At 39.9% G+C, this 24792-nt stretch overlaps 1 protein-coding gene across 1 annotated transcript; it reads right to left on the bottom strand.

Annotated features, from left to right (window-relative positions):
- Positions 1–74: 74 nt before the first annotated feature.
- Positions 75–24754, bottom strand: LOC135481010 (serine/threonine-protein kinase TNNI3K-like). Its single transcript, XM_064760941.1, has 23 exons — positions 24715–24754; positions 23392–23496; positions 22586–22694; positions 21800–21903; positions 21282–21385; positions 20829–20939; positions 18985–19083; positions 17271–17415; positions 16477–16615; positions 15565–15669; positions 15040–15134; positions 13953–14108; positions 12634–12777; positions 12180–12330; positions 11601–11727; positions 11012–11079; positions 9442–9599; positions 8388–8440; positions 7127–7259; positions 3747–3856; positions 1976–2202; positions 1305–1363; positions 75–202 (listed from the first exon to the last, which is right to left on the bottom strand). Exons 2-23 carry the CDS (start codon positions 23429–23431, stop codon positions 75–77), a joined length of 2565 nt encoding a protein of 854 aa, XP_064617011.1. The 5' UTR covers positions 23432–23496; positions 24715–24754.
- Between the last annotated feature and the right edge of the window lie 38 nt (positions 24755–24792).

Here is a 24792-nt window from a genome sequence, read left to right as displayed (position 1 = left end):
GGCTGACAAGCTACAGTCTGTGGCTGGAGCCATGACGGCCAACAAGTTACAGTCTGTGGCTGGATGAAGACTGCCTACAGTTGCAGGTGGTGGAGCCTAGTGACCAGCAGGTGGCTCTCATCTTCTGTGCTGAGAGAGGCTTGTGGGGGGAGGGGCAGAGAGACAGGAATCCCCAGGGTGCTGAGTGGGTCGGTCACATAACCTGGCAATGGGAAGGCAAATTGTAATTATCTTATCTATTTATTTGATTGGCGTTTTACACCATATTCCAGAATATTTCACTTATATGATAGCAGCCAACATTATGGAGGGAGCAAACTGGGCAGAGCCCAAGAGAAACAGGTTGCTGTCAGACCTTCCAATGTACGGCCGTGACACATTCTTATATCTCATCGTGTAACTGTAAACCTGGAGAGTATTTAGCAAATACTTTTGGAGACATCACTCAGAACACTAGCATAAACATTTATTCATTTATTTATTTATTTATTTATCTGATTGGTGGTTAATGCTGTACTCAAGAAGTTGTCAGTTATAGGACTAGGGTAACGTTTAGGGGTGGAAGATGTATTTATTTATTTGATTGGTGTTTTACGCCGTACTCAAGAATATTTCACTTATATGACGGCGGCCAGCATTATGGTGGATCGAAAACAAGCAGAGCCCAGGCGAAACCCACAACCATCCTCAGGTTGCTGACAGACCTTCCCACCTACAGCCAGAGAGGAAGCCAGCATGAGCTATGGGTGGAAGAAGTCCGAGCTCAAACACTTCCTGTACACATACTTAGGTAATAAGTTAATTATACTTAATAAAATTATGGGGTTGATGGAATTTGTCTGATGATTATTGTAACTACATCTCAAAAAATCATATGACAAAATTTTCAAACTTTAAAAAAAATAGTTGTGGACAGGTCACACATATTACAGAAGAAAACACATTTTGATTTCACACTCATTGGACTTTAAAGCATTGATAACAGAATGCTTTCCACACAAAAGATATGAACAGAAATTTCTGTTTTAATATTCGCTTTCAAAGAGAATTTTGAAACAGGCATAAAATATTCGTTTCACAAGCCCAAAAGTCTAATATTTCACCCTGTCATTTGAATACAAAATCATCCCAAACAAATGCAGTTCATCCTAAATAAAAATTTTCTAAACAGCATACCAAATCCCAAACAGTTTCAGCATGTTGTCTAACATTCCACTTTTCAATTTGAAGCCTACCTGTCAATCAATGGTAATACAGTTATGTGGGATTTTTTTGTTGAAAATCTGCATGCAAAATGTACAAACCATTTTTATCCAACTGTGCATAAGGAAACCTGCGACGAAATTCTTCAGACGACACAGCACTGAAACAAGTCATAAATGTACTGTAAAGTACTGTAAAATCTTTGATTTGTACTGTAAATGTACTGTAAAATCTTTGATTTGTACTGTAAATGTACAGAGGAATTAATACCAGTTTAATATCTTAATACCGGTAGTTATAAACAATATTCCTCTCACTACTTGTCAACATAAAACTTGAATTTATTTCACTCATAATATCTTCCTCAATACCATTTCATTTACATCTGGACATGTACATGTAGAAATGTTTCCTTGCAAAGTTTACGACCATCTCAAAAAAGACAAAATATTTAAATCCAGGTGGATTTTGGTGAAATGGGTGGTGAAACAAATGTATTTCTTCACTGGTTATGTTCTTCTGATAGGAAATTGTTCAAACTTCACAAAAAAAAAAACTCTCGTGGCCCATAAAGTGGATTATAATTAAATGAAATGTGTCACTTGAAGAAAGTTAGCCTTATGTGAAATACAATACATAAATTGTTGTTTTTATTGTCGTTGTTGCTGTTGTTGGTTAAACAGGCCAGAAATGTGACCATTCTCACGGTTGTTGTTGTTGTTATGTTGTTATTTAGTTACTGTTGTTGTCGTTTACATAAATGTGAGCGTACTTATTTCTGGAGGCTTCCATTTCCCAGCGTGTCCTCATGGCAGTCACCATACCCGTGAGGGGGGGAGTTGACCTCCCGTCCTCTTCTTCCAGCACAGGCTCAGTCAGCACACTAAGCCCACTGTTAAACTCGGACTGAGTGCTTATACTGTTGCTTAGCAACGCCACAGCCTGTGAGTGCCGACACTCCTCCAAAATAGGGACAATTTCTCTGAACTCTGGACGCTCCTGAAATTAGACAGAGATCAGACATGTTATCCATGTTTTGGACAGAATTAGTGGGTCGACTGAACCATATCTAGGCTTATCATTCCTGGTTGAAAACTTTGAATGCCCGCAGACCTGAATGGATTTCAACATAAAATCTCACAGGGCAAAGGCTGATATCAAACTGCAACTTTTTGTACTCTAAATCAACTTTTATTATTTTTCATTTTTTTTCTTTTTTTTGTTCAGGTTTCAACAAATGCAATATTCTGCAACCATACTCCTAACAGTGCATGTTTCAACAACTGCAGTATTCTACCACATTTCCATACTCCTAACAGTACATGTTTCAACAACTGCACTATTCTGCAACACTTCCATACTCCTGAAAGAGCAGGTGTCAACAGTATTCTACCACACTTCCATACTCCTCAAGAGCGGGTGTCAACAACTGCAGTATTCTGCCACACTTCCATACTCCTAAAATAGGAGGATTCAACAAATGCAGTATTCTGCCACATTGCCATACTCCTCAAAGAGCAGGTGTCAACAACTGCAGTATTCTGCCACAATTCCATACTCCTAACAGTACATGTTTCAACAACTGCAGTATTCTGCAACATTTCCATACTCCTAAAAGAGCTGGTGTCAACAACTGCAGTATTCTACAACACTTCCATACTCCTCAAGAGCAGGTGTCAACAACTGCAGTATTCTGCCACAATTCCATACTCCTAACAGAACACGTTTCAACAACTGCACTATTCTGCAACACTTCCACACTCCTGAAAGAGCAGGTGTCAACAGTATTCTACAACACTTCCATACTCCTCAAGAGCGGGTGTCAACAACTGCAGTATTCTGCCACACTTCCATACTCCTAACAGTACACGTTTCAACAACTGCACTATTCTGCAACACTTCCACACTCCTGAAAGAGCAGGTGTCAACAGTATTCTACCACACTTCCAGACTCCTCAAGAGCAGGTGTCAACAACTGCAGTATTCTGCCACACTTCCGTACTCCTAAAATAGGAGGATTCAACAAATGCAGTATTCTGCCACATTGCCATACTCCTCAAAGAGCAGGTGTCACCAACTGCAGTATTCTGCCACAATTCCATACTCCTAACAGTGCATGTTCAACAACTGCAGTATTCTACCACATTTCCATACTCCTAAAAGAGCTGGTGTCAACAACTGCAGTATTCTGCCACATTCCCATACTCCTCAAAGAGCAGGTTTCAACAACTGCAGTATTCTGCCACAATTCCATACTCCTAACAGTACATGTTTCAACAACTGCAGTATTCTGCAACACTTCCATACGCCTAAAAGAGCTGGTGTCAACAAATGCAGTATTCTGCCATACTACCTTACTCCTAAAAGAACAGGTTTCAACAACTGCAGTATTCTGCAACACTTCCTTACTCCTCAAAGAGCAAATTTCAACAACTGCAACATAAGTAACAATTCCATGATAACCTCTTTGTTGGATCACATTACACCGTTCCTTGTCTCGATCAATATTAGGAACTAAAATAACAGGTGATTCCTCATCTTACCTGTGGGTTGGCATTCCAACCTTTCTGTAGCAGAGCAAGCAGAGGTTTGGGAAAGGTTATGGCGATCGGAGGTCGCGTTGTGTGGTACGCCATCTCAGCAGCGGCTGCAGCTGTAATGCAACAAAATAACAACAGTAAATACAGGAAAGCATAACTAAGTACAGGTACCTGTATTTGATCACTTGGTGTTTTATCCTGTATTCAAGAATTTTTCACTTACACGACTGCGGGTGTGGGATTCTCAATCAATTTCTCTGAAATTCACCGGACTAGTTCACACCCTGGTTAACACCTGATTTGATCTGTGTTATCACACATTCCGTAAAAATATCTTTCTAATAAACTTAAGCCTTTTCTCTTATTAGCTGCTGCTATACTGACTCACCTGGTTTGAGACCAGCAAAGGCCAGTTCTCCCACCAAAAGTTCCCACAGTCACAGGGAGTAGCTAAACACATCCACCTTGATGCTACACTGACTCACCTGGTTTGAGACCAGCAAAGGGCAGTTCACCCACCAGAAGTTCCCACAGTCACAGGGAGTAGCTAAACACATCCACCTTGATGCTACACTGACTCACCTGGTTTGAGACCAGCAAAGGGCAGTTCTCCAACCAGAAGTTCCTACAGACACAGGGAGTAGTTAAACACATCCACCCTGATGCTACCCTGACTCACCTGGATTGAGATGAGCAAAGGGCAGTTCTCCCGCCAGAAGTTCCCACAGACACAGGGAGTAGCTAAACACATCCACCCTGATGCTACACTGACTCACCTGGTTTGAGATGAACAAAGGGCAGTTCTCCCAACAGAAGTTCCCACAGTCACAGGGAGTAGTTAAACACATCCACCCTGATGCTACACTGACTCACCTGGTTTGAGATGAACAAAGGGCAGTTCTCCCAACAGAAGTTCCCACAGTCACAGGGAGTAGCTAAACACATCCACCTTGATGCTATACTGACTCACCTGGTTTGAGACCAGCAAAGGGCAGTTCTCCCACCAGAAGTTCCCAAAGACACAGGGAGTAGTTAAACACATCCACCTTGACGCTACACTGACTCACCTGGTTTGAGATGAGCAAAGGGCAGTTCTCCCAACAGAAGTTCCCACAGACACAGGGAGTAGCTAAACACATCCACCCTGATGCTACACTGACTCACCTGGCTTGAGATGAGCAAAGGGCAGTTCTCCCACCAGAAGTTCCCACAGACACAGAGAGTAGCTAAACACATCGGCCTTGATGCTATACTGACTCACCTGGTTTGAGATGAGCAAAGGGCAGTTCTCCCGCCAGAAGTTCCCACAGACACAGGGAGTAGCTAAACACATCCACCTTGACGCTACAATGACACCTGGTTTGCGACCAGCAAAGGGCAGTTCTCCCACCAGAAGTTCCCACAGACAAAGGGAGTAGCTAAACACATCCACCTTGATGCTACACTGACTCACCTGGTTTGAGACCAGCAAAGGCCAGTTCTCCCAACAGAAGTTCCCACAGACACAGGGAGTAGCTAAACACATCCACCTTGATGCTACACTGACTCACCTGGTTTGAGATGAACAAAGGGCAGTTCTCCCAACAGAAGTTCCCACAGACACAGGGAGTAGCTAAGCATATCCACCTTGATGCTACACTGACACCTGGTTTGAGACCGGCAAAGAGCAGTTCACCCACCAGAAGTTCCCAAAGACACAGGGAGTAGCTAAACACATCCACCTTGACGCTACACTGACTCACCTGGTTTGAGATGAACAAAGGGCAGTTCTCCCAACAGAAGTTCCCACAGACACAGGGAGTAGCTAAGCATATCCACCTTGATGCTACACTGACACCTGGTTTGAGACCAGCAAAGGGCAGTTCTCCCACCAGAAGTTCCTACAGACACAGGGAGTAACTAAACACATCCACCTTGATGCTACACTGAATCACCTGGTTTGAGACCAGCAAAGGGCAGTTCTCCAACCACAAGTTCCTACAGACACAGGGAGTAGTTAAACACATCCACCTTGATGCTACACTGACTCACCTGGTTTGAGACCGGCAAAGGGCAATTCTCCCACCAGAAGTTCCCACAGTCACAGGGAGTAACTAAGCACATCCACCTTGATGCTACACTGACTCACCTGGTTTGAGACCAGCAAAGGGCAGTTCTCCCGCCAGAAGTTCCCACAGACACAGGGAGTAGTTAAACACATCCACCTTGTGGCTACACTGACTCACCTGGTTTGAGACCAGCTAAGGCAAGTTCTCCCGCCAGAAGTTCCCACAGACACAGGGAGTAGCTAAACACATCCACCTTGATGCTACACTGACTCACCTGGTTTGAGACCAGCAAAGGCAAGTTCTCCCACCAGAAGTTCCCACAGTCACAGGGAGTAGCTAAGCACATCCACCTTGATGCTATACTGACTCACCTGGTTTGAGACCAGCAAAGGCAAGTTCTCCTGCCAGAAGTTCCCACAGACACAGGGAGTAGCTAAACACATCCACCTTGATGCTACACTGACTCACCTGGTTTGAGACCAGCAAAGGCAAGTTCTCCCACCAGAAGTTCCCACAGTCACAGGGAGTAGCTAAGCACATCCACCTTGATGCTATACTGACTCACCTGGTTTGAGACCAGCAAAGGCAAGTTCTCCCGCCAGAAGTTCCCACAGACACAGGGAGTAGCCAAACACATCCACCTTGATGCTACACTGAATCACCTGGTTTGAGACCAGCAAAGGGCAGTTCTCCCACCAGAAGTTCCCAGTCACAGGGAGTAGCTAAACACATCCACCTTGTGGCTACACTGAATCACCTGGTTTGAGACCAGCAAACGGCAGTTCTCCCACCAGAAGTTCCCACAGACACAGGGAGTAGCTAAACACATCCACCTTGACGCTACACTGACTCCTGGTTTGAGACCAGCAAAGGGCAGTTCTCCCACCAGAAGTTCCCAAAGACACAGGGAGTAGTTAAACACATCCACCTTGACGCTACACTGATTCCTGGTTTGAGACCGGCAAGGGGCAGTTCTCCCACCAGAAGTTCCCACAGACACAGGGAGTAGTTAAACACATCCACCTTGACGCTACACTGACTCACCTGGTTTGAGATGAACAAAGGGCAGTTCTCCCGCCAGAAGTTCCTACAGACACAGGGAGTAGTTAAACACATCCACCTTGACGCTACACTGACTCACCTGGCTTGATATGAGCAAAGGGCAGTTCTCCCAACAGAAGTTCCCACAGTCACAGGGAGTAGCTAAACACATCCACCTTGTGGCTACACTGACTCACCTGGTTACAGACCAGCAAAGGGCAGTTCTCCCACCAGAAGTTCCCACGGTCACAGGGAGTAACTAAACACATCCACCTTGATGCTACACTGACTCACCTGGCTTGAGATGAGCAAAGGGCAGTTCTCCCGCCAGAAGTTCCCACAGACACAGAGAGTAGCTAAACACATCTGCCTTGATGCTATACTTGGTGCACTGGGTAAAGATCTCAGGAGCCATCCAGCGGAGGTTCTGCAATTTTTGGAACCATTTTATTATCCACTGATTTAATTATTTATTTCATCGTTTTTTAAATGCATTGCTCAAAAAACATTTGTGTGCAAAATCACATGAGCAAGCTTGATATATTTATTTACTTGTTTGATTGTTTCCTTACTGCAATACTCAAGACTTTCACTTAAGAGACGGCATTCAGTTTTATAGGTGGAGGCAACTGGAGTGCACTGAGTAAACCACTGACCTTTGGCAATTTACTGGCAAACCTTCCCACTTGTGACATTTAGACATGCATAACATACTGCTGAAAGACAAAACGATCGAACGGCCAAACACGGCTCACTGATTGATTTATATTGTTACCAAGGCCACCACATGCATTGACAGCCGGGGAATTTACAAATCCTCTGTCCAAGATTGGGTTTGAACCCAAACCTCATGGAGAGCCAGCTTAACATATATGCTATAATGGTAGAACCATGAGATTTTCCGATTATGTTTTGAAGTTCCTACAAGTTGTCTGATGCTAGCACAATGGCACAACAGAACACATGCCATAGCATCTGAGCCAACTTGGCAAACAGCAACACTTCTCTACCAGTAGAGGGAGCCTCCAAGGCCTAGTTGTTGGCATGCCACAGTAGAATGGAAGCCTGACCCAGGGGTCTCTCTAATGCAGTCACTGTGAGTTTACACAATTCATGCTGGCTTTCTCTCTGGTCGTTTCCCAGCCGCCCTGTTCAGTTTTCTCCCAACAATAACTCTAGCTGCTGTTGTATTAGTGAAATATTCTTCAGTATGGCATAAAACTCCAATCAAATAAATATACACATAAACAAATAACTAAGTATATAAGTACATAAATAAATAACATAAAAGTTAATCAATAAATAAGATGTCTACCCTAAATGAGCTAAAATTTCGCCCACAAAAGTACATTTTCAGAGGCATGAGTGTCACAAAATATTACTTTTCGTACTCAAACTTAAAATTTTTTATTCGCATATCATCCCATGTTCCCAACCTCAAAACACCTTTCTAAAATCAACAGAACTCTAAAAATCAAGAAAAAGGGGCAGCTAAGTCATGGATGAAATTTATCCCCATTTAGGGTAATAACTGAGAATTTTTCACGTCACTCACCCCAGGTTGTTTGGTCATGTTATCTTCCTCCGTAGACCTCAGAAAGCGGGATTCTGACAAAATATACAATTTACAGTGAGTACTTAATACTGGTTTCTTTAAAGGAGAAGAAAATTTAAATGTCAATCAAATACCATCAAATAGATTATGCATTTCCTCGCAGGTGCGTGCCATAAAAAAAAATCTAATATGTACTTCAAATTGATAAATTATAAATAAAGTCAGCGCCAAAATCCACTGTGGGCCACTCCATTTTGCCTAAGAACTAGTCCTGAAGTCTTGTGTGTTAGGAGAATTGCCGTCGGAAACAGCCAAAGTGCATTTCTGGTGGAACTCTTCTTCCCAAAAGGTAGCGAACGGTACAGTTCGTTTACAACTTGACGATCAGGAATGTTGGATGTGGGTTCCCAGTTTACACGAACAAGCCGGCAGTTTTAACTACTCCCATTGGATGAGTGGAAACACACCCCCAGAATTAATTACAGGGTGCTGAAGATGGAGGACGCGATGGACTAAGTGATTTATGCCAGCTTTGCCATTTTCAGTCTTTACATGTACAGTGAGGAAAAATCGCCAAATTATGCAACACGCACCACCAGATAGAAAAAAAATGTGCTCTTTTCAGCCTATTGTGTCATTTTTTAAAGTTTTCTTCTCCTTTAATACAGGCTCCATCTATAGTTTATTTATTTATTTATCCGGTTAGTATTTTACGCCATACTCAAGAATATTTCACTTATACAACCATGGCCATCATTATGCTGGGAGGAAAGCACGCAGAGCCCAAGGGAAACCCACGATCATCCACAGGTTGCTGACATACGCATACAAATTGGTCCACAACCAGGCAACCTATATTAACATGTATACATGCAGCTATATCTTCTGGGATTTTCATTACAAATTATCAACAATGTACATGTAATCAGAACTTTCTGCTTATTAGACAAGGACATTTTCAAAAAAGGACCCATTTAAAAAAGTGAGGACAAAATTTGGAAATTTAAGTACTAACACACTGCAGGCTAGGATATCTTACACAAATAGAACAAACCTCCAAAGTCAGCCACCAGGGCGTGTCCGTTTTCATCCAACAGGATGTTGTGGCTGTTGAGATCTCTGTGTATAATTGGCTGAGGTAGATTGTGAAGATATTCCATGCCTTTGGCCACGTCGTAGGCGATCGTTAGCTTGGACTGTAAGTCAATCAGCCTGTCAAACCAATGCATTAATGTTCAGCAGTTGGCAGACAATGGCATTAGAAACTAATGATTTTCCAAACATTTTTCCTGCTGATTTATTTATAGAGTGGCGTGACATGCAGCAAACTAAATCAAATCATGCTTCTAACAACAGATCCAAAAAAGTTTTCACATCAAACTAAAACCAACAGAATACATGTAAGTTTAAATTTACTTCTTCATTTAATTAAGACCGGCCCGGATAGCACAGTTGGTAGAGCGTCCGCTTCGGGACCGGTAGATCCAGGATCAATCCTTGGTCGAGTCACACCTAAGACTTTAAAAGAGGAAGTTGTAACTTCCTCGCTTGGCGTTCAGCATGAAGGGGATAGTGCAACGACTGGTTGACCCGTATCAGTATAATGGCTCGGGCGGGGCGGCTTACTTGCCTTCGGTAAGTCGTCTCAGTGATGCAGCACTAAATAAAAGAGCGGTGGAAATCCGTCCTGCAACAAGGAGGCACATTACACGTGCATGCACCCAAATGATTCCTTCGTCGTCATATGACTGAAAAATTGTTGAGTACGACGTTAAACCCCAAGCACTCACTCACTCACTCATTTAATTAAGAAATTGGTCAAGGGTCTGATAATCACTACCTGTGCCTCTGAGTAGCCTTTGGTACTACGATATATATACTATATAATACGCATTTATTTATTTTATTGGTGTTTTACGCTGTACTCAAGAATATTTCACTTATACGACAACGGCCAGCATTTTGGTGGTAGGAAACCGGACAGAGGCCGGGGAAAACCCACGACCATCCACAGGTTGCTTCCCACATTTGGCCGGAGAGGAAGCCAGCATGAGCTGGACTAAAACTCACAGCGACCGCATTGGTGAGAGGCTCCTGGGTCATTGCGCTATGCTCGCGTGTTACTCTGAGGCCCATTTCATTATACTGTATAATAAAAGACTTCAAGATTCGCCCCAAAAAGTGAGTCTTTAGATGCAATTATTGTCATAAAATATCACTTTTGGTGCTGAAAAGCGATAGGATATCACCTCAATTTCCAAACAAATCTCAACACACCTTTCTAAGATCAATATAACTGTCATAATCATGCAAAATGTATAACTTTGTCATGCAGTTTGGGTTTATTTATCATTGCCTTAATTCATTTATTTATTTGATTGGTGTTTTACGCCGTACTCAATAATATTTCACTTATACGATGGCAGCCAGCATTATGGTGGGAGGAAACCGGGCAGAGCCAGGAGAAAACCCACGACCATCTGCAGGTTGCTGCTAGACCTTTCCACGTATAGCCGGAACAGTGCCTTAAGGTGCTCTAAATAACACATTTCAATGAAATTTGATGTATATTTGTAAGCTTTTCGAAAGCAAACATGTTAGATAAGATATTACAGGTTAATTACCTCTTTTGTTCATGAAGAAGACTGAAGAGCGATCCACCTGACACGAACTGTGTGACTATGGCAAATTGCTGAAACAGATTTCATCATTTCATTATCTGATTGGTACTTTATGCGGGTTTTGAGAGTTCCTCACTAATTCAATACTGAATTTCACCATCATCATACTCAATGGTAGTAAATTAACAACAAAAATTTTCCTCAATATTATGATGACAGCCAAAATGATATATATTTATCAAAAATTGAACTGACAAAACATTTAATACTATAACTTTAACGTAATGTCATTCTTCAACCTTTTCACATGCTTTCAAGGTGTTTATTCAAGCACATTCTGAAGGCATTTTTCTGTGCTGACTGATAAAATAATACTTCTTGTAAAGCCCTGAAACCGGCCAATCCAACAATTGTGGTTTTGTTCTCAAAATCAAAACTTCAATGCGCATAAATTACACTGAAAGTTCACATGTGGAAAGGTTAAGGCATGAGGGTTATTCTGGTGTCATAACCTTTAGTGGATCAGGGAATAAGACTGTATGTTATAAAACAAACAACACCTTCATCAAATAAAATCAGTAAATGAACTCACACTAGGATCATCCAAACACGCCCCCACAAAGTTTATAACATAAGAACTGTTGAGTTTGGCCAGGATGGACACTTCTCTACAAAACATGTCCACATCTGACTTCGCACCAAAGGAGCTGGCCCTGTACCTAGTTAAACAGAAGATAGCTATTTTATTTGTTTGTTTGCTTGTTTTTTTTTTAATATATTACTTTTGGTGCTGAAACATAATAAAAAACATGATTTTTTACAGTAATTTAATGTCACAAACCTCAAAACTTCAAGCGGCTCAGTTGGTTAGCGCGCTAGCGCAGCATAATGACCCATAAGCCTTTCACCAATGCGGTCGCTCTGAGTTCAAGTCCAGCTTATGCTGGTTTCCTCTCCGGCTGTTCGCACATGGTCGTGGGTTTCCCCCCGGACTCTGCCCAGTTTCCTCCCACCATAATGCTGACCGCCGTCGCATAAGTGAAATATTCTTGAGTACGGCATAAAACACAAATCAAATAAATAAATCAAAACTTCAAAAGATCCAGTAGAAAAGCTGAGAGCACCTTCGCTCCAACTTAACACAATTATCGAGGAATATAATCAAACTCACTGTTTAATAGCCACTGTCTTTCCTCTACATTTTCCCTTGAAGACTTTGCCAAAGGATCCAGTGCCAATGACCTCCTGGAATTCCATGTCTGTGATGAGAAGGTGGAACTGGTGCGGGAGGCTGGCACGCAGCTGTAAGACGTCAATCTTCTCTGCGGTCAGAAGTGACATTCATAATGTCAATACCAAATTACTCCGAGCACAATGATGGACAAGTAACAGAAGCATAAAGAGGACCAAAGCCCCAACTGACCATTTGACTTTCACACCTCGCAATTACCTGTAGACTACTGGTCTATTGGCAAAGATTCTGTCTGTAACCTAATGACCAGTTACGTGGGCTGATTTTTTTAGAGAAGTCACACCGTTTACAACTCACTGAAAGAAGACCTGCATTAGCATATTGTCCTTGCAACAACGCCATGACTACATGCTTGCTTGAAACTTTTCCATACCTCTTGTGATGCTGCGTAGCTTGCCAAGTGGGGAGGGGACAGAGACGTACGAGCCGTCACCCCCTGGCTGGGTGTAGTCCCCGCATGCGGACTCATCCTGCGGGCGCTTGTGATGTTTCAACAACGTCACTATGGAGTCGTGACCTGCAAATAATAGGTCCAGACATCGTCAGGGAAACATGATTTATTTATTTATTTATTTGATTGTTGTATAACGGCGTAACTAGGAACATTAAAATTATATGATGGCAGTCGCTTTCATGGGAAGAGGAAACTGGCGTGCCCATGGAAAACCACAGACCTTTAGCATGTCACTGATGAGCTTTCCCACATGTAACATACAGATATAAACACTGTACAATTATTAGGGACAGACAAATGATGTCTACAGAATGGAAACACAAGCGTCATCTTCAGCTTATGGTCGGCAAGGCCCCTCAAGGAGTGAGAGCAGGAGAGTTCCCTGTCTTCACATGTAAGTGTGAAAACAAAAACTGTAAGCTACAACAGTTGTACAATTTATCACTTTTTGATATATTATCCCAAGTACATTTTCAAAGCCTGTCAATGTCGTATTTTCATAATACACATAAATATAATATGACATGATTAGTTACATTGGTCCAGCTTATGCTAGATTCCTCTCCGGCTGTGGGAAGGTCTGGCAGCAACCTGTGGGTGGTCATGGGTTTCCCCCAGGCTCTACCCTGCTCCCACCCACCATAATGCTGGCCTCCTTGGTATAAGTGAAATATTCTTGAGTACAACATAAAACACCGGTCAAGTAAATAAATGGTCACTGACAAAATATGTATATATTTCAGGCTAGTAACCTTCATGCTGGCTACATGTTATCCAGTCAGTGAATAACCTTGAAACAAACAAAGCACAGAAGGCCGTTGTATTGGCTGATCACTTCAGTGACGCCATTATTTTGAAAGCCGAATGAATTACGATAACCTGGGTAACAGAAATATGATGACATCAGTTGATGAGCTCAGAAATATATGCATTCCCAAAGTGACCAATTAAAAGGGAGTATCTTCTGTGATGCAGGAGAAGTTCAGATTTTTTGGTTACAGCTTATAATATTGGACCTACTTTCGATAGCTCTTGTTGGAGAAATACTGCTATACCAGCAAATGCTAATATACTTCCAATATGGCCGTCAGCTACACTGTATATTCTCTTGCAATGGTGACGACACATTGCGCCAATACTCCATAAGCTTACAGTGTTTTTTTTTTTAAATCTTCAAAAAAAGTTTTATTGCACAGATATACTTCATATAGAGCACTTGTTCAAGATTGACCTCTGACCTCGCTCATACGCCCACATGAGAGGAGTTTGCTCTTCCTTCTTCTCACTGCCGCCATTCTGATCGCTGACAGAAGCTACCAGGTTCATGTCGGCACCGTTCTCCAGCAAAAACTGCACCAGTCGGATGTGACCATGGTAACAGGCACTGTGAAGAGCTGGAGACAAAAACAATACATGTGTTTAAGCTGGATTTTTTTAAATGAACGCAAAATATTGCATTTGCCCCCAAAAATTTGCAAGACAAAATACATTTTTTAAGGCTTAATCATATTTTTCCACAAAATTATCATCCTACACGTATGTTCCAACCAAACCCTTTATATTTTTATTATCTGATTGGTGTTTTAAGAGAATGTGTAACTTATACGACAGAGGCTTCTGGGTCATTACGCTGCATTGGCGTAATTCTACACCCCCTGGCCACAGAGGCCCTCCCCTCCCAGCCAAACCTTAAAACATCTTTCTGAGATGAATAGAATCTGATTCAGTCAAATTCAGAAGTTTAGTGAACAATTAGTGGTAATGTAAAAAAAAAATGACCTTCACACAGTTAGAAATTCACGCACTTAATTTTTGGGACAACTGGTCTGCTCTTTTTAGTCAATATACATATATCTGTAGCAGAAATATTTAGTTTCTCCTTTTCCACATAATTAGTCCATCTCATGGACAAATATTCATATCTTTATTTTTCAGAAAAACTCGGAGATACATAATACAATTCTTTGCTTTCTGCACTACTAAAATAAACTAAATGAAAGACGGTCTCTACATGTTTATCTTTGGGAAGTCCAAAAATACTTAATCAACTGAAATGTAATACTGAAAACAAAAGAGATATAGGGCAGATGTTTATCCAATACAGTGGGGAAAAGGCAGGCATATGAAAAGTTGGACTAATTTTAACAAAAGTCATAGGTATATACGATAACATTCAGAAAGTAAAATTCATCACTTTTCGATGACCGTTTATGACAGGGAATTGTACTCAGGACTTAGAAGGCTTTTTCATGACTGTTGCAGCCCCAGTTATATTTTTCATTTTCAATGGTTTCTCAGGCCCATGCAAAGCCTGGACAAGCATACCTGTGTGGGCATCTTTTCCCTGGTAGTTGATGTCCACCGCAGGCTGATCCAACAAAAACTTCACCAGATCTATGCTGCGACCATAGCTACAACCACTGAGGAAGAACAAAGGGAGAGCACTGTGTTGGTACAGCAAACCGGGTGCACACGCTGTCTATAGAAAGCACAAATAATTCTCTGAATTCATACGCTTTTTGACAGTTGCTTGTAATACCAGTAATTTGAGGGAAAATTAAACAAAAATTTGCAAAGTAATATTTTTGAACAAACTCATAACCATGTTTAGATTATGTTTTTAATTTTTTTTTTTCTTTCTTTTTTGATGTACTTGCATCATTTAAAAATGCATCCTAAACTCTCATCAATTCATTAATACAATAAAGATGTGTTTCTCAAAATGAAAAAAAATATTCACGGTACGATCATGAATTGCTTCAGTTTAGTTACAGAGAGATCATAAACTCAGTATATATTCTGATTTCTGGAAGACATCCATAAGGAACTGTCATCACCATCATTTAATACCTGTGTAAAGGAGTTTCACTAAAAATGTTTTCCATAGACAAACTCTCTGGACCTGTCTTTGACACCAGTTGCTTAGCAACCTCTATTTTCCCATGATAACAAGCTCTGAAATCAGAAAAGATATAACTTCACAATATTTCAAAGACTCATGTCATTCAGACCTGTTTTGACTAATCACGATTAAACTTCATCTAAACATAATTATGTTTAATGTAATCATCCATGAAAAATATTTTTCACAAATCTTAATGATAAAAACACACACACATTTACTGTATAAAATGATCTAAACTTTCATTTACGATTAAGTCCAGGTTTCTGAGAGTTCTATCAATCCTCGAAAGGCATTTTGATATTTGTTTGGAAGGTAGTACATGGTATCCAACTACATTGTTGATAAAAGTAAGCTTCAGCAAACCATGTATACAGAATTTGAATGCCATTTACTCATTTTACTTCATTTGATTTGGTGTCTTAGGCCATACCCAAGAATATTTTACTTATACGACAGTGGCCAGCATTATGATGGGAGGATACTGGGCAGAGCCCGGGGGAAACACACGACCATCCGCAGGTTGCTGCGGACCGTCCCACATACTACCAAAGAGGAAGCCACCATACCCATTTTAAAGATGATCTGAATGAAGGGATTAATGTCAGCATGTACTGAAATTTCTTGAAAATTTTATTTTATTTTCCTGTTTCATGGACTTCATTATTTTACACCCTTTGTTTTCTCTACTGAAGTTTTAATGCTTGTTCACTATTTCTTATTCCTCACCGTGGAACACTTTTCCTCTTCACTTTTTTCCCAAATTACTTTATATATATTTCAAGTTTCTCATTTCTAGCAAATCACAAACTTAAAGATTCTTTTTACACACCACTATTTCCAGAGTGTTGCAGACTTACAAATGCAGAGGCGTGTCCCCATATATATTGGTCACGTGGGGCTCCACCGGCTGCTGTAAGAGGTAATTCACAACCCCCAAGTGACCCCCTTTACAGCAGAAATGCAAGGGCCTGTGTTCCTCATCATCTTTGGCATTTACTGTCAGCAAAGAAACAATCAAACTTTTGTTTAATAAATTCATTTGATGTATTTGTTGCGATTGCTGATGAATGCCACAGAGAAGACTTCTTCACTTATGTTGTAGCGGTCCAGTTTTAGGGTGGAGGAAAAATGGAGAGCTTGGACTAAAACCACTGCCCTTTGGCAAATAACTGACAAACCTCCTGACTTTAAGCTACGTGCATATCCAAGTCAGTGTGATCTCAACTTGAGCATGTGACCCCATTTGGTCAAAGGTCTCACAGTTGTATTTACTATATATACGCATATAAAATATGCACAACAAAATAACTTATTTTTTGTTCTTTTTTCTTTCCCTTGCTTCCTGGTGGAATCACAACTGAGCCACATTACAGAAACAGGCTTCTAAGGATTCAGAATTACACTGGCAAAAAAGGCTGTGAGCTCAAGAAGTGGATATCATGCAAAAGACGTTTGTATCTACATTGGCTGGGTCAGCTAATTTAAGGGTTTCACAAAAAGTAAAACTTTATTAGTGTAACTATAATAATAACCTAAGAAAACACCAAAAAAAAAAAAAAAAAACACCGAAGAAACATGCAAAAAGATTGAAGAATCACAGTATCACCCTAACAAACTGTGAAGTTTAAAGTAATTTTAACAGGTGCCATACCATCTGCCTTCTGGGTGTTAGTACCCTGAACAAGCCGTTGTGTAATCTGTTGGTTGCCCCGGGCACAGGCCAGGTGAATGGGGCGATCTCCGACACCAGCACTGATGTTTATGTCAGCCCCATTGTTGATCAGCTCCTCCACTGTCTGTCAACATGCAAACATTTCAATGACACGGCCAACAGGGCAGTTTCTGATTTAAACTATTTTATCGTCAAAGGAAACAAAGGTTGTACTGCTCCCCGTGACCTGTCAAAAATGTTAGGCAGTCGTTTTTGATAACACCTACTGTAAAATTGGCGTCCAAACAAAAAGTTCCACAGAAAGTAACTTAGAGTATTTAAATGATGGAGAAAAAGAGGAGCTGAATGTTTGTGAACATTTCATCAAAAGTTGCCTAACATTTTTCACAAATCACATTATACAGTAGGACTATTTTAACCTTTAAACGGTTACTTTAGTGCCAAGACTTGTAGGTCTTAAAATTAAGGCTAAATGATAAGGATCGAGACAGATGGATTTATTTTCTTACACGGCAAAAAAAAAAATGCATTGCATTACAGCGGCTGTTGTTAGTTTGTGAGGACAACATGGAAACAAAAGTTTTCTGTTTCCTGTTTTGCCTGGTGTGACATCGTGCTAGAACACTTGACGTCAAATGACCTTGTACTTTCCAACGCGCATGACGTCATTCCAGTACAACTGCCTTACTCGATGTGTTAGCCTGTAACAATGTTCTAATCTTGTATAAACCACTGACATTTTGCCAGGTACCTGCCCCTGCGGTTAATAACACTTATATCACTTTCATATTCTAATTCTTGGCACAGATATTAGCTAGATTAGACATTTGCAGAAGACAAAAAATTACATTCCTCTTTCATTTATTTCAGACAAGTAAGGAATGATATGTACATGTAAATGTTGTACATTAGATGGACAAATCATGTGAAGAAAGAGGAACTGAGTATTCCTGTTATAATTACATGTAAATTGGCCAAAAGGAGCTGACAAGATGTCACCAACAAGGCATTCAGAGAATACCGGTAGCTCGCCTGTTTGAGCAGTTTGTAAAACATCATAAAGTCATGTGATACATTCAAATATTGACCTCTAACCCTTAACAAAATAGAATGATTGACACACTGACATCATCCTCTAATTATACAGTGCTGAGATCTTGCCATTAAATGAACAGAAAAGGCAAAAAATCATTATACTGTCACAACTATTACTACGTATCATATGCAGAAGGATTTCAGGGTAGTGACTTCATATGTTATGGAGTTGTAAATCATTGTGGTGGTAAAAGACACCGTGGGGAGTTAGTACACAAATTTACCACAGAGGTATTTCATATGTAAATTGTGAACTGTATTTGGCAATCCATGTCATATAGGACGCAACTGCAACTCATGTAACTCATGCAATAGCTGAGCAAATTTTGAGCTAGGTAGTAAGACTTGCTTGGTCTCTGATATGCAAATCGCTACTGATGATTGGCTAAATGTTTACTATGAGTGGCCACTGCAACCCTATGATTGGCAAAAAACTTTCATCAAACTGGACACCATCACCGACAGCATCTGATCCTCCTCTCACAATACCTCTCCCTACTTCGTAAGGGGAGGTAAGAATTGGAAGTATTATAGTATACAGTTCATCACTACAGTAAAAGTACTGTAAACGGACAGGAGAAAAGTTGATTCTGTCTACCTTTTCATGACCAAAGTAACAAGCAAGATGAAGGGGAGAGAATCTAACAGCATCTGGGGCATCTATCTGTGCTCCTTTACTCAGTAAGAGTTTGGCAACCTGACAACAAAAAAAAAACAGCACTAAAAAACTTTGAAGATTTCTGTACATATATCTGCAAAAAGCCATCTGTTTATTATACAGTAATTAGTAAACAAGTTTTGCATTTTTCAAACACCACATTTTGCTTGGTCCCCGATTGAGTCATCCACCTTATACAGCCAATTCAGATTTTTAAAATTATTCTCGATTAAATTTCCGTATTAAATAATAATTTACGGCCCTTATGTGCTTCTAAAAGTGCTTTTCCACATACCAAACTTTACAGGAAATACGGTAATCCATGGATCTAACAACACGGTGAATCACCCAGAATTCATTCTCACATACCAAACTTTAAAGGAAATATGGCAACCCATGGATCTACCAACACGGTGAATCACCTATAATTTATTTTCACATACCAAACTTTAGAGGAAATACAGTAATCCATGGATCTAACAACATGGTGAATCACCTATACTTCATTCTCACATACCAAACTTTAGAAGAAATACGGTAACCCATGGATCTAACAACACGGTGAATCACCTATAATTCATTCTCACATACCAAACTTTAGAGGAAATACAGTAATCCATGGATCTAACAACACGGTGAATCACCTAGAATTCATTTTCACATACCAAACTTTAGAGGAAATACAGTAATCCATGGATCTAACAACACGGTGAATCACCTAGAATTCATTTTCACATACCAAACTTTAGAGGAAATACGGTAATCCATGGATCTAACAACACGGTGAATCACCCAGAATTCATTCTCACATACCAAACTTTAGAGGAAATACGGTAATCCATGGATCTAACAACACGGTGAATCACCTGTAATTCATTCTCACATACCAAACTTTAGAGGAAATATGGTAATCCATGGATCTAACAACACGGTGAATCACCTATAATTCATAATGGAATTTTTCACAAATTACCTTGCTGTATGAGCTGTAGTAAAGAATGATGATTAGATGAGGAAAAATCACATGCATTTACTGTAAATCTTCAGATTTTTCAAACCACTACAACACATTTTCAGTGAAATTAATGCATACAATTATTAGAGGATGGCACTAAAAATGTTTTGTTTGTGTTGATAAATATGCACGCTTCATTAAACTGTACAAATTATTTTTGTACACCCCAAAGTTCCCTCAGAATATTTTACAATATTGGTTGAAAAAGTTGAAGATTTAGGATACGTTGTTTACTGTAAATCACGTAAAATTGAACATAATGGGGGGGGGGGGGTCTCCGTGACTGAGGTGGTCAGCACACCAACGCAGTGCAATGACCCTGGAGACTCTCGCCAATGCGTCTCCAGTCATACGTTGGAAGGTCTGCCTGCAATCTGTGGATGACTACGGGTTTCTGCTCGGTTTCCTCTCCCCATAATGCTGGTCGATGTCATACAAGTGAAATATTCTTGACCACATCATAAACAAAACAATCAAATAAATAAGCAGCTGGTGAAAAACTCCATGAAATTACAGGTGATTTTCCGAAAAACAAACTTATAGTAAATAGTAGTCTCAGACCAACTGAAAATGTACGCTGGAATATTTTATACTGGAAACAAATTTACAGTTCTTATTGCACTTATTAACAATAAGCTCAAAACGACTTAAAATCAACAAATAATTTTACCATTCTAAATCACAATGCAGAATGTCTTCAAATGTTGAGATTTAATGATAATAATGTCCTTGTGAAATTATTCCCTTTACACTATATTTACTATGTTACCTCCTGGTGGCCACACATGGCAGCAATGTGAAGGGAGGTAACTCCACTGTTTCCTGCCTGATTTAGGTCAGCATGTCCTTCTGTCAAGGCACTAACCACATCAACATCCCCCTGCAACATCACAGATCACAACGCACAAATACACCATCTGGATATCATCACATTTACATGGCTGTACGAGAGAAATGAATACAAAACTTCAGGACAAACATAAATCAGCCTGTTGGAGTCCATTGAACATTTAATCCCGAATTATAGATATTGATAAATGTTGATAATTCATTTGCTGACAACTGTAAAAAGATTATTAATCAATATTATAAAATATTTAATATACAATATAAATTTATCAATATTCATGACTTATTTATCAATAAGTACGGATATAAATAAATTTTGATACTGACAAATCTCAGATAAAGCATAAGCACATGCCCTCTTGCCTTATCTTACCTTGTATGCAGCCAAATGAAGGGGAGAGAACTGGTTTTTACTCAACCAATTCGGTTTGGCGCCATTCTGTAATAACAATGACACCAGGTCGCTGGCGGTGGAGCCTGTAACATACAGTAATAATGAGGTATTACAGAAAAACAACTTTAGACATCGATATATTAACAGATGGTTTTCAACAGAAGGAGCTGAAACTTAAATTCTTATTATTTTGTCTAAAACGTAAAACTGTGCACCGCTCAAGTCCAAGGTTTGGATGAAATCCTGTAATTATCTTCCCTCATTGTGGTAAACAGCTCAGACCCAACCAGTAACTGCGAAAATTCTCCTTGTGGAACAGTTTTCAGCACTTACAACTCGTACAGTTATTGGCAGAAACCATAATCTATTGATGAATAGTACCATCTGTTAAAATCTGAAAGGTTCTTTTGGGGACCTTGCCACATGTATTCAGTACTGTGCAAAAACTGTGTGAATAAAAACTTGCAGTGAAAGTTTCACTTCTGTGCAAACCTTACCTCCTGCTATCACACAGATGTGTATCAAGGATAGACCACTCTCCGTTCTCTCATTGCTTGTTTCTGTGGTGATCAGTTCCCGCGCTCTGTGAATGTCTCCATGGCTGGATAAAACGAAAAGAAAAAAAAAACAGAAAACATCCATAAAATACAAGTAAAAAAAGATTTCGGAACCTCAACTTATGCCTGTCAGAATCCATTATCAGTAGACTTCTGAGCCAACTGTAGGTACAATTGCACCCAAAATTTAAAAGTAAAACTGCATGAAAAAGAAATATGTGACAAAAAGGAGCATAACTCCTTTACACAGTCTTTATCATCGGGAATCCTTTTCAGTTGGCCTACTGGCTAATGGTAGGTGCACCTCATGCTTAAATGGTGATGTTTGTATGTTAATTGCTAAAACACATAAAGTGTTGGCTCAAAGTAAACCCAGCCTTGGAAATGAAACTTGTAGATTTGTCAAATCTTCACTCAAAAGTCATGTACCCTTCAAAAATCTTATAAATATGTGACCTACCCATCAAAATTATTCATGTATTTGTGGCCAACTGATCAAGACTTATTTATTTGTGGCCTACAACTCGAAAGTCTTATACATGTGCCTCTACTTCACAAGCCAATATGCAAGTACTTGGTGTGTATCTGCCGTTAACCTTTGACCTCCAAAATCCTATCCAAAAAGAGGTATAGTTATCTCCTCTTAGTTTGAAGCTCTTCAGCTCCACTTTTGAATGAAAGGGAGATAACCACAATTTCACATGGCACATGTCTATACACATTTACCTGCAGGCAAGCTGAAGCTCTGACCAATCCGTTTCCCGAGGACGCAGATCTTCTATGGCCTTAGACCTGAACAAAGCATAACTCTCACTGATTTTTTTCTTCAGTTCGTCTGAAAACATAAAGTACGATACATACACCTAAATGAACTATAAGTATCAACATTAAAGTTCTCAAAACATTATTTGCATTTTATTTTTGATATCAAACTTTTTCCCTTCACAGAACAATAGCCTTCATGATTTAATTACTTGTATTTTTCACTCCTGATTAAAACATATTTCAAGATAAAACATCTTGACAATGTCCCTTTCAGTGACGCCGCTTTCAGACACAAGGTTGTTTCATGGCACAGTAGGGTCTGCCTGCCAAGTTTAATATGGTGTGATATATATAGAATGTGGACCGCTATTAAACAGGATTGGACTAATCTTCTGAAATATGTTCTTTGATAAGCATAATGTTCTGTCCATAGTTTTGTCTTAACATGAATTCTGATAAGAAATTTACTTCATGCCATAAAGCAGTGATGTCGTTTGGAACTACGTCGTCACCCTGTTGTAGTGACGTGCTGTAAATCTTCAACCTTTTCAATGGAATTTGCACATAGAAATATTTTCAAAATGATGCTAAAATTATTTGTTTGACTCATTAAAGATGCAAGCTTCATTTAACTGTGCAAATTATTTCTTTACTCTCAATTGTTCTCGAAGAATGTTTCAAAATATTGGTTGCAGAGGTGGTTGAAAAGGTTGAAGAATTGGGGCAACACCAAAACTGTATAAATCATGAAGAAATAACAGCCATACCCGCACAAGTACTTGTTGGCCTGGATTTGTAATTCCCCATCTCTTCACAGTATTTGCGAGCATTTCCACATATGAGTTTAAAATCATATCAGGATCTGCAATAGTCTAAAGTGATAATTGTAAAAATTAAAAAAACAAAAACAATTATTCGTGAGATTTTTTGTCAAGTTCTTGTATGAATACATACAAACCATTAATTCTTCACTTACATTTTAAATTATTTATTTGTGTTGTGTTTTATGCCTTGGGCCTAGTCAAGAATATTTAACCTGTACAACGACTGCCAAAAGTATGGTTGAAGGAAACCAGTGATCTTCATTTTATAGCACTGATCTTACTTAATTATACTGGAAATTAAGCTTCTTATGCCTTAGTTTAATGAGTTAGATTTTGTATGCTTGCGACACAACATCTAACAGAGCTCCCTTCCCAAATGCATCAGAATCAGCTGTCCTCGGCCGAGAGGGTCACACCTTTATTGGACCACAATCGGCTTTGGTGACGATTAAATTGAGCATTTTTAGTCCATGACCCAGAAAAATTTCGAAGAGGCAGACCTGTTCGCCATCTCTAGTCTGTGCGCGCATGACCATGGTGCAGTGTGTACTATTCACAATTTCTCACAAACAGTGGACGATTTTTATCTGTCAACAACAGGCATCTGCATGGCGAAAAGCTTCCATCATGAAGAATACTTGGCAAAGCATCAAGAAGGTATACATGGCTGCCTGTTCAAATTTTGTTGCTTTTTCCATCTAAAACGAACTGATTTGAACATAGCAGACTTCGGTTTGGGTCTAACAAAAGTGCGATCTCTTCGGATACTAGGGATAGGTGATTCAGAAACTATCAGCATGTAAACGCTATGAAGGTTTAAGTACAGACAGGAAAATACCCAGCGTTTTGGGAAGGAACCTCTGTTAGGCCTTGTATCATTAGCTGACACGGTCTAATTCATTAGGCTACAAATGCAGTACTTAAATGTGTATGACCATTTTATCAAAGCTTAATTAAAATTCAGTAGAGAAAATTTGATTTGACTTGATTTATTAGCAAAACATTCGTCAAAGCCGTCTACTAGCTAGCTAATTTGACAAATACATTGCTGTAACTCTGTGCTGTCGAATATTACTGTCATGACTCTTTTTAACTTGTGACCAGTCTGCCGAGTGCTACTACAAACATGGGTGTGGGAAAAGCCAAATTGTGATAAAATAACACCTCCAAAGTAGTAAATCGCATAATGAATGAATAACAGAGTGTTCTTATGCGGTGAAGAGTACAAAAACAAATGCTATCTAAAGTAGCCAACAAAATACAAACTTTTCGAAAGTTTCCAGGCTTTCACCAGGGGGCAGACATCTTGAATCTCGTGATTTACCGTACGTTATCGTTTAAGCA

Source organism: Liolophura sinensis, chromosome 13, assembly GCF_032854445.1.
Source record: "Liolophura sinensis isolate JHLJ2023 chromosome 13, CUHK_Ljap_v2, whole genome shotgun sequence".
NCBI classification, from domain to species: Eukaryota; Metazoa; Mollusca; class Polyplacophora; order Chitonida; family Chitonidae; genus Liolophura; species Liolophura sinensis.
This window is presented reverse-complemented; position numbering and strand designations above follow the sequence as displayed.

Excerpts from the sequence above, each read along its gene's own strand:
- LOC135481010 (XM_064760941.1), bottom strand. The coding sequence starts at position 23,431 with ATGGGGAATTACAAATCCAGGCCAACAAGTACTTGTGCGG. Across the intron at positions 14,109-15,039 it reads GGGAAAAGATGCCCACACAG|CTCTTCACAGTGCCTGTTAC; the intron begins GTATGCTTGTCC and ends TTTTGTCTCCAG. Across the intron at positions 12,778-13,952 it reads CATGTGGGCGTATGAGCGAG|GTCACGACTCCATAGTGACG; the intron begins GTCAGAGGTCAA and ends TATTATTTGCAG.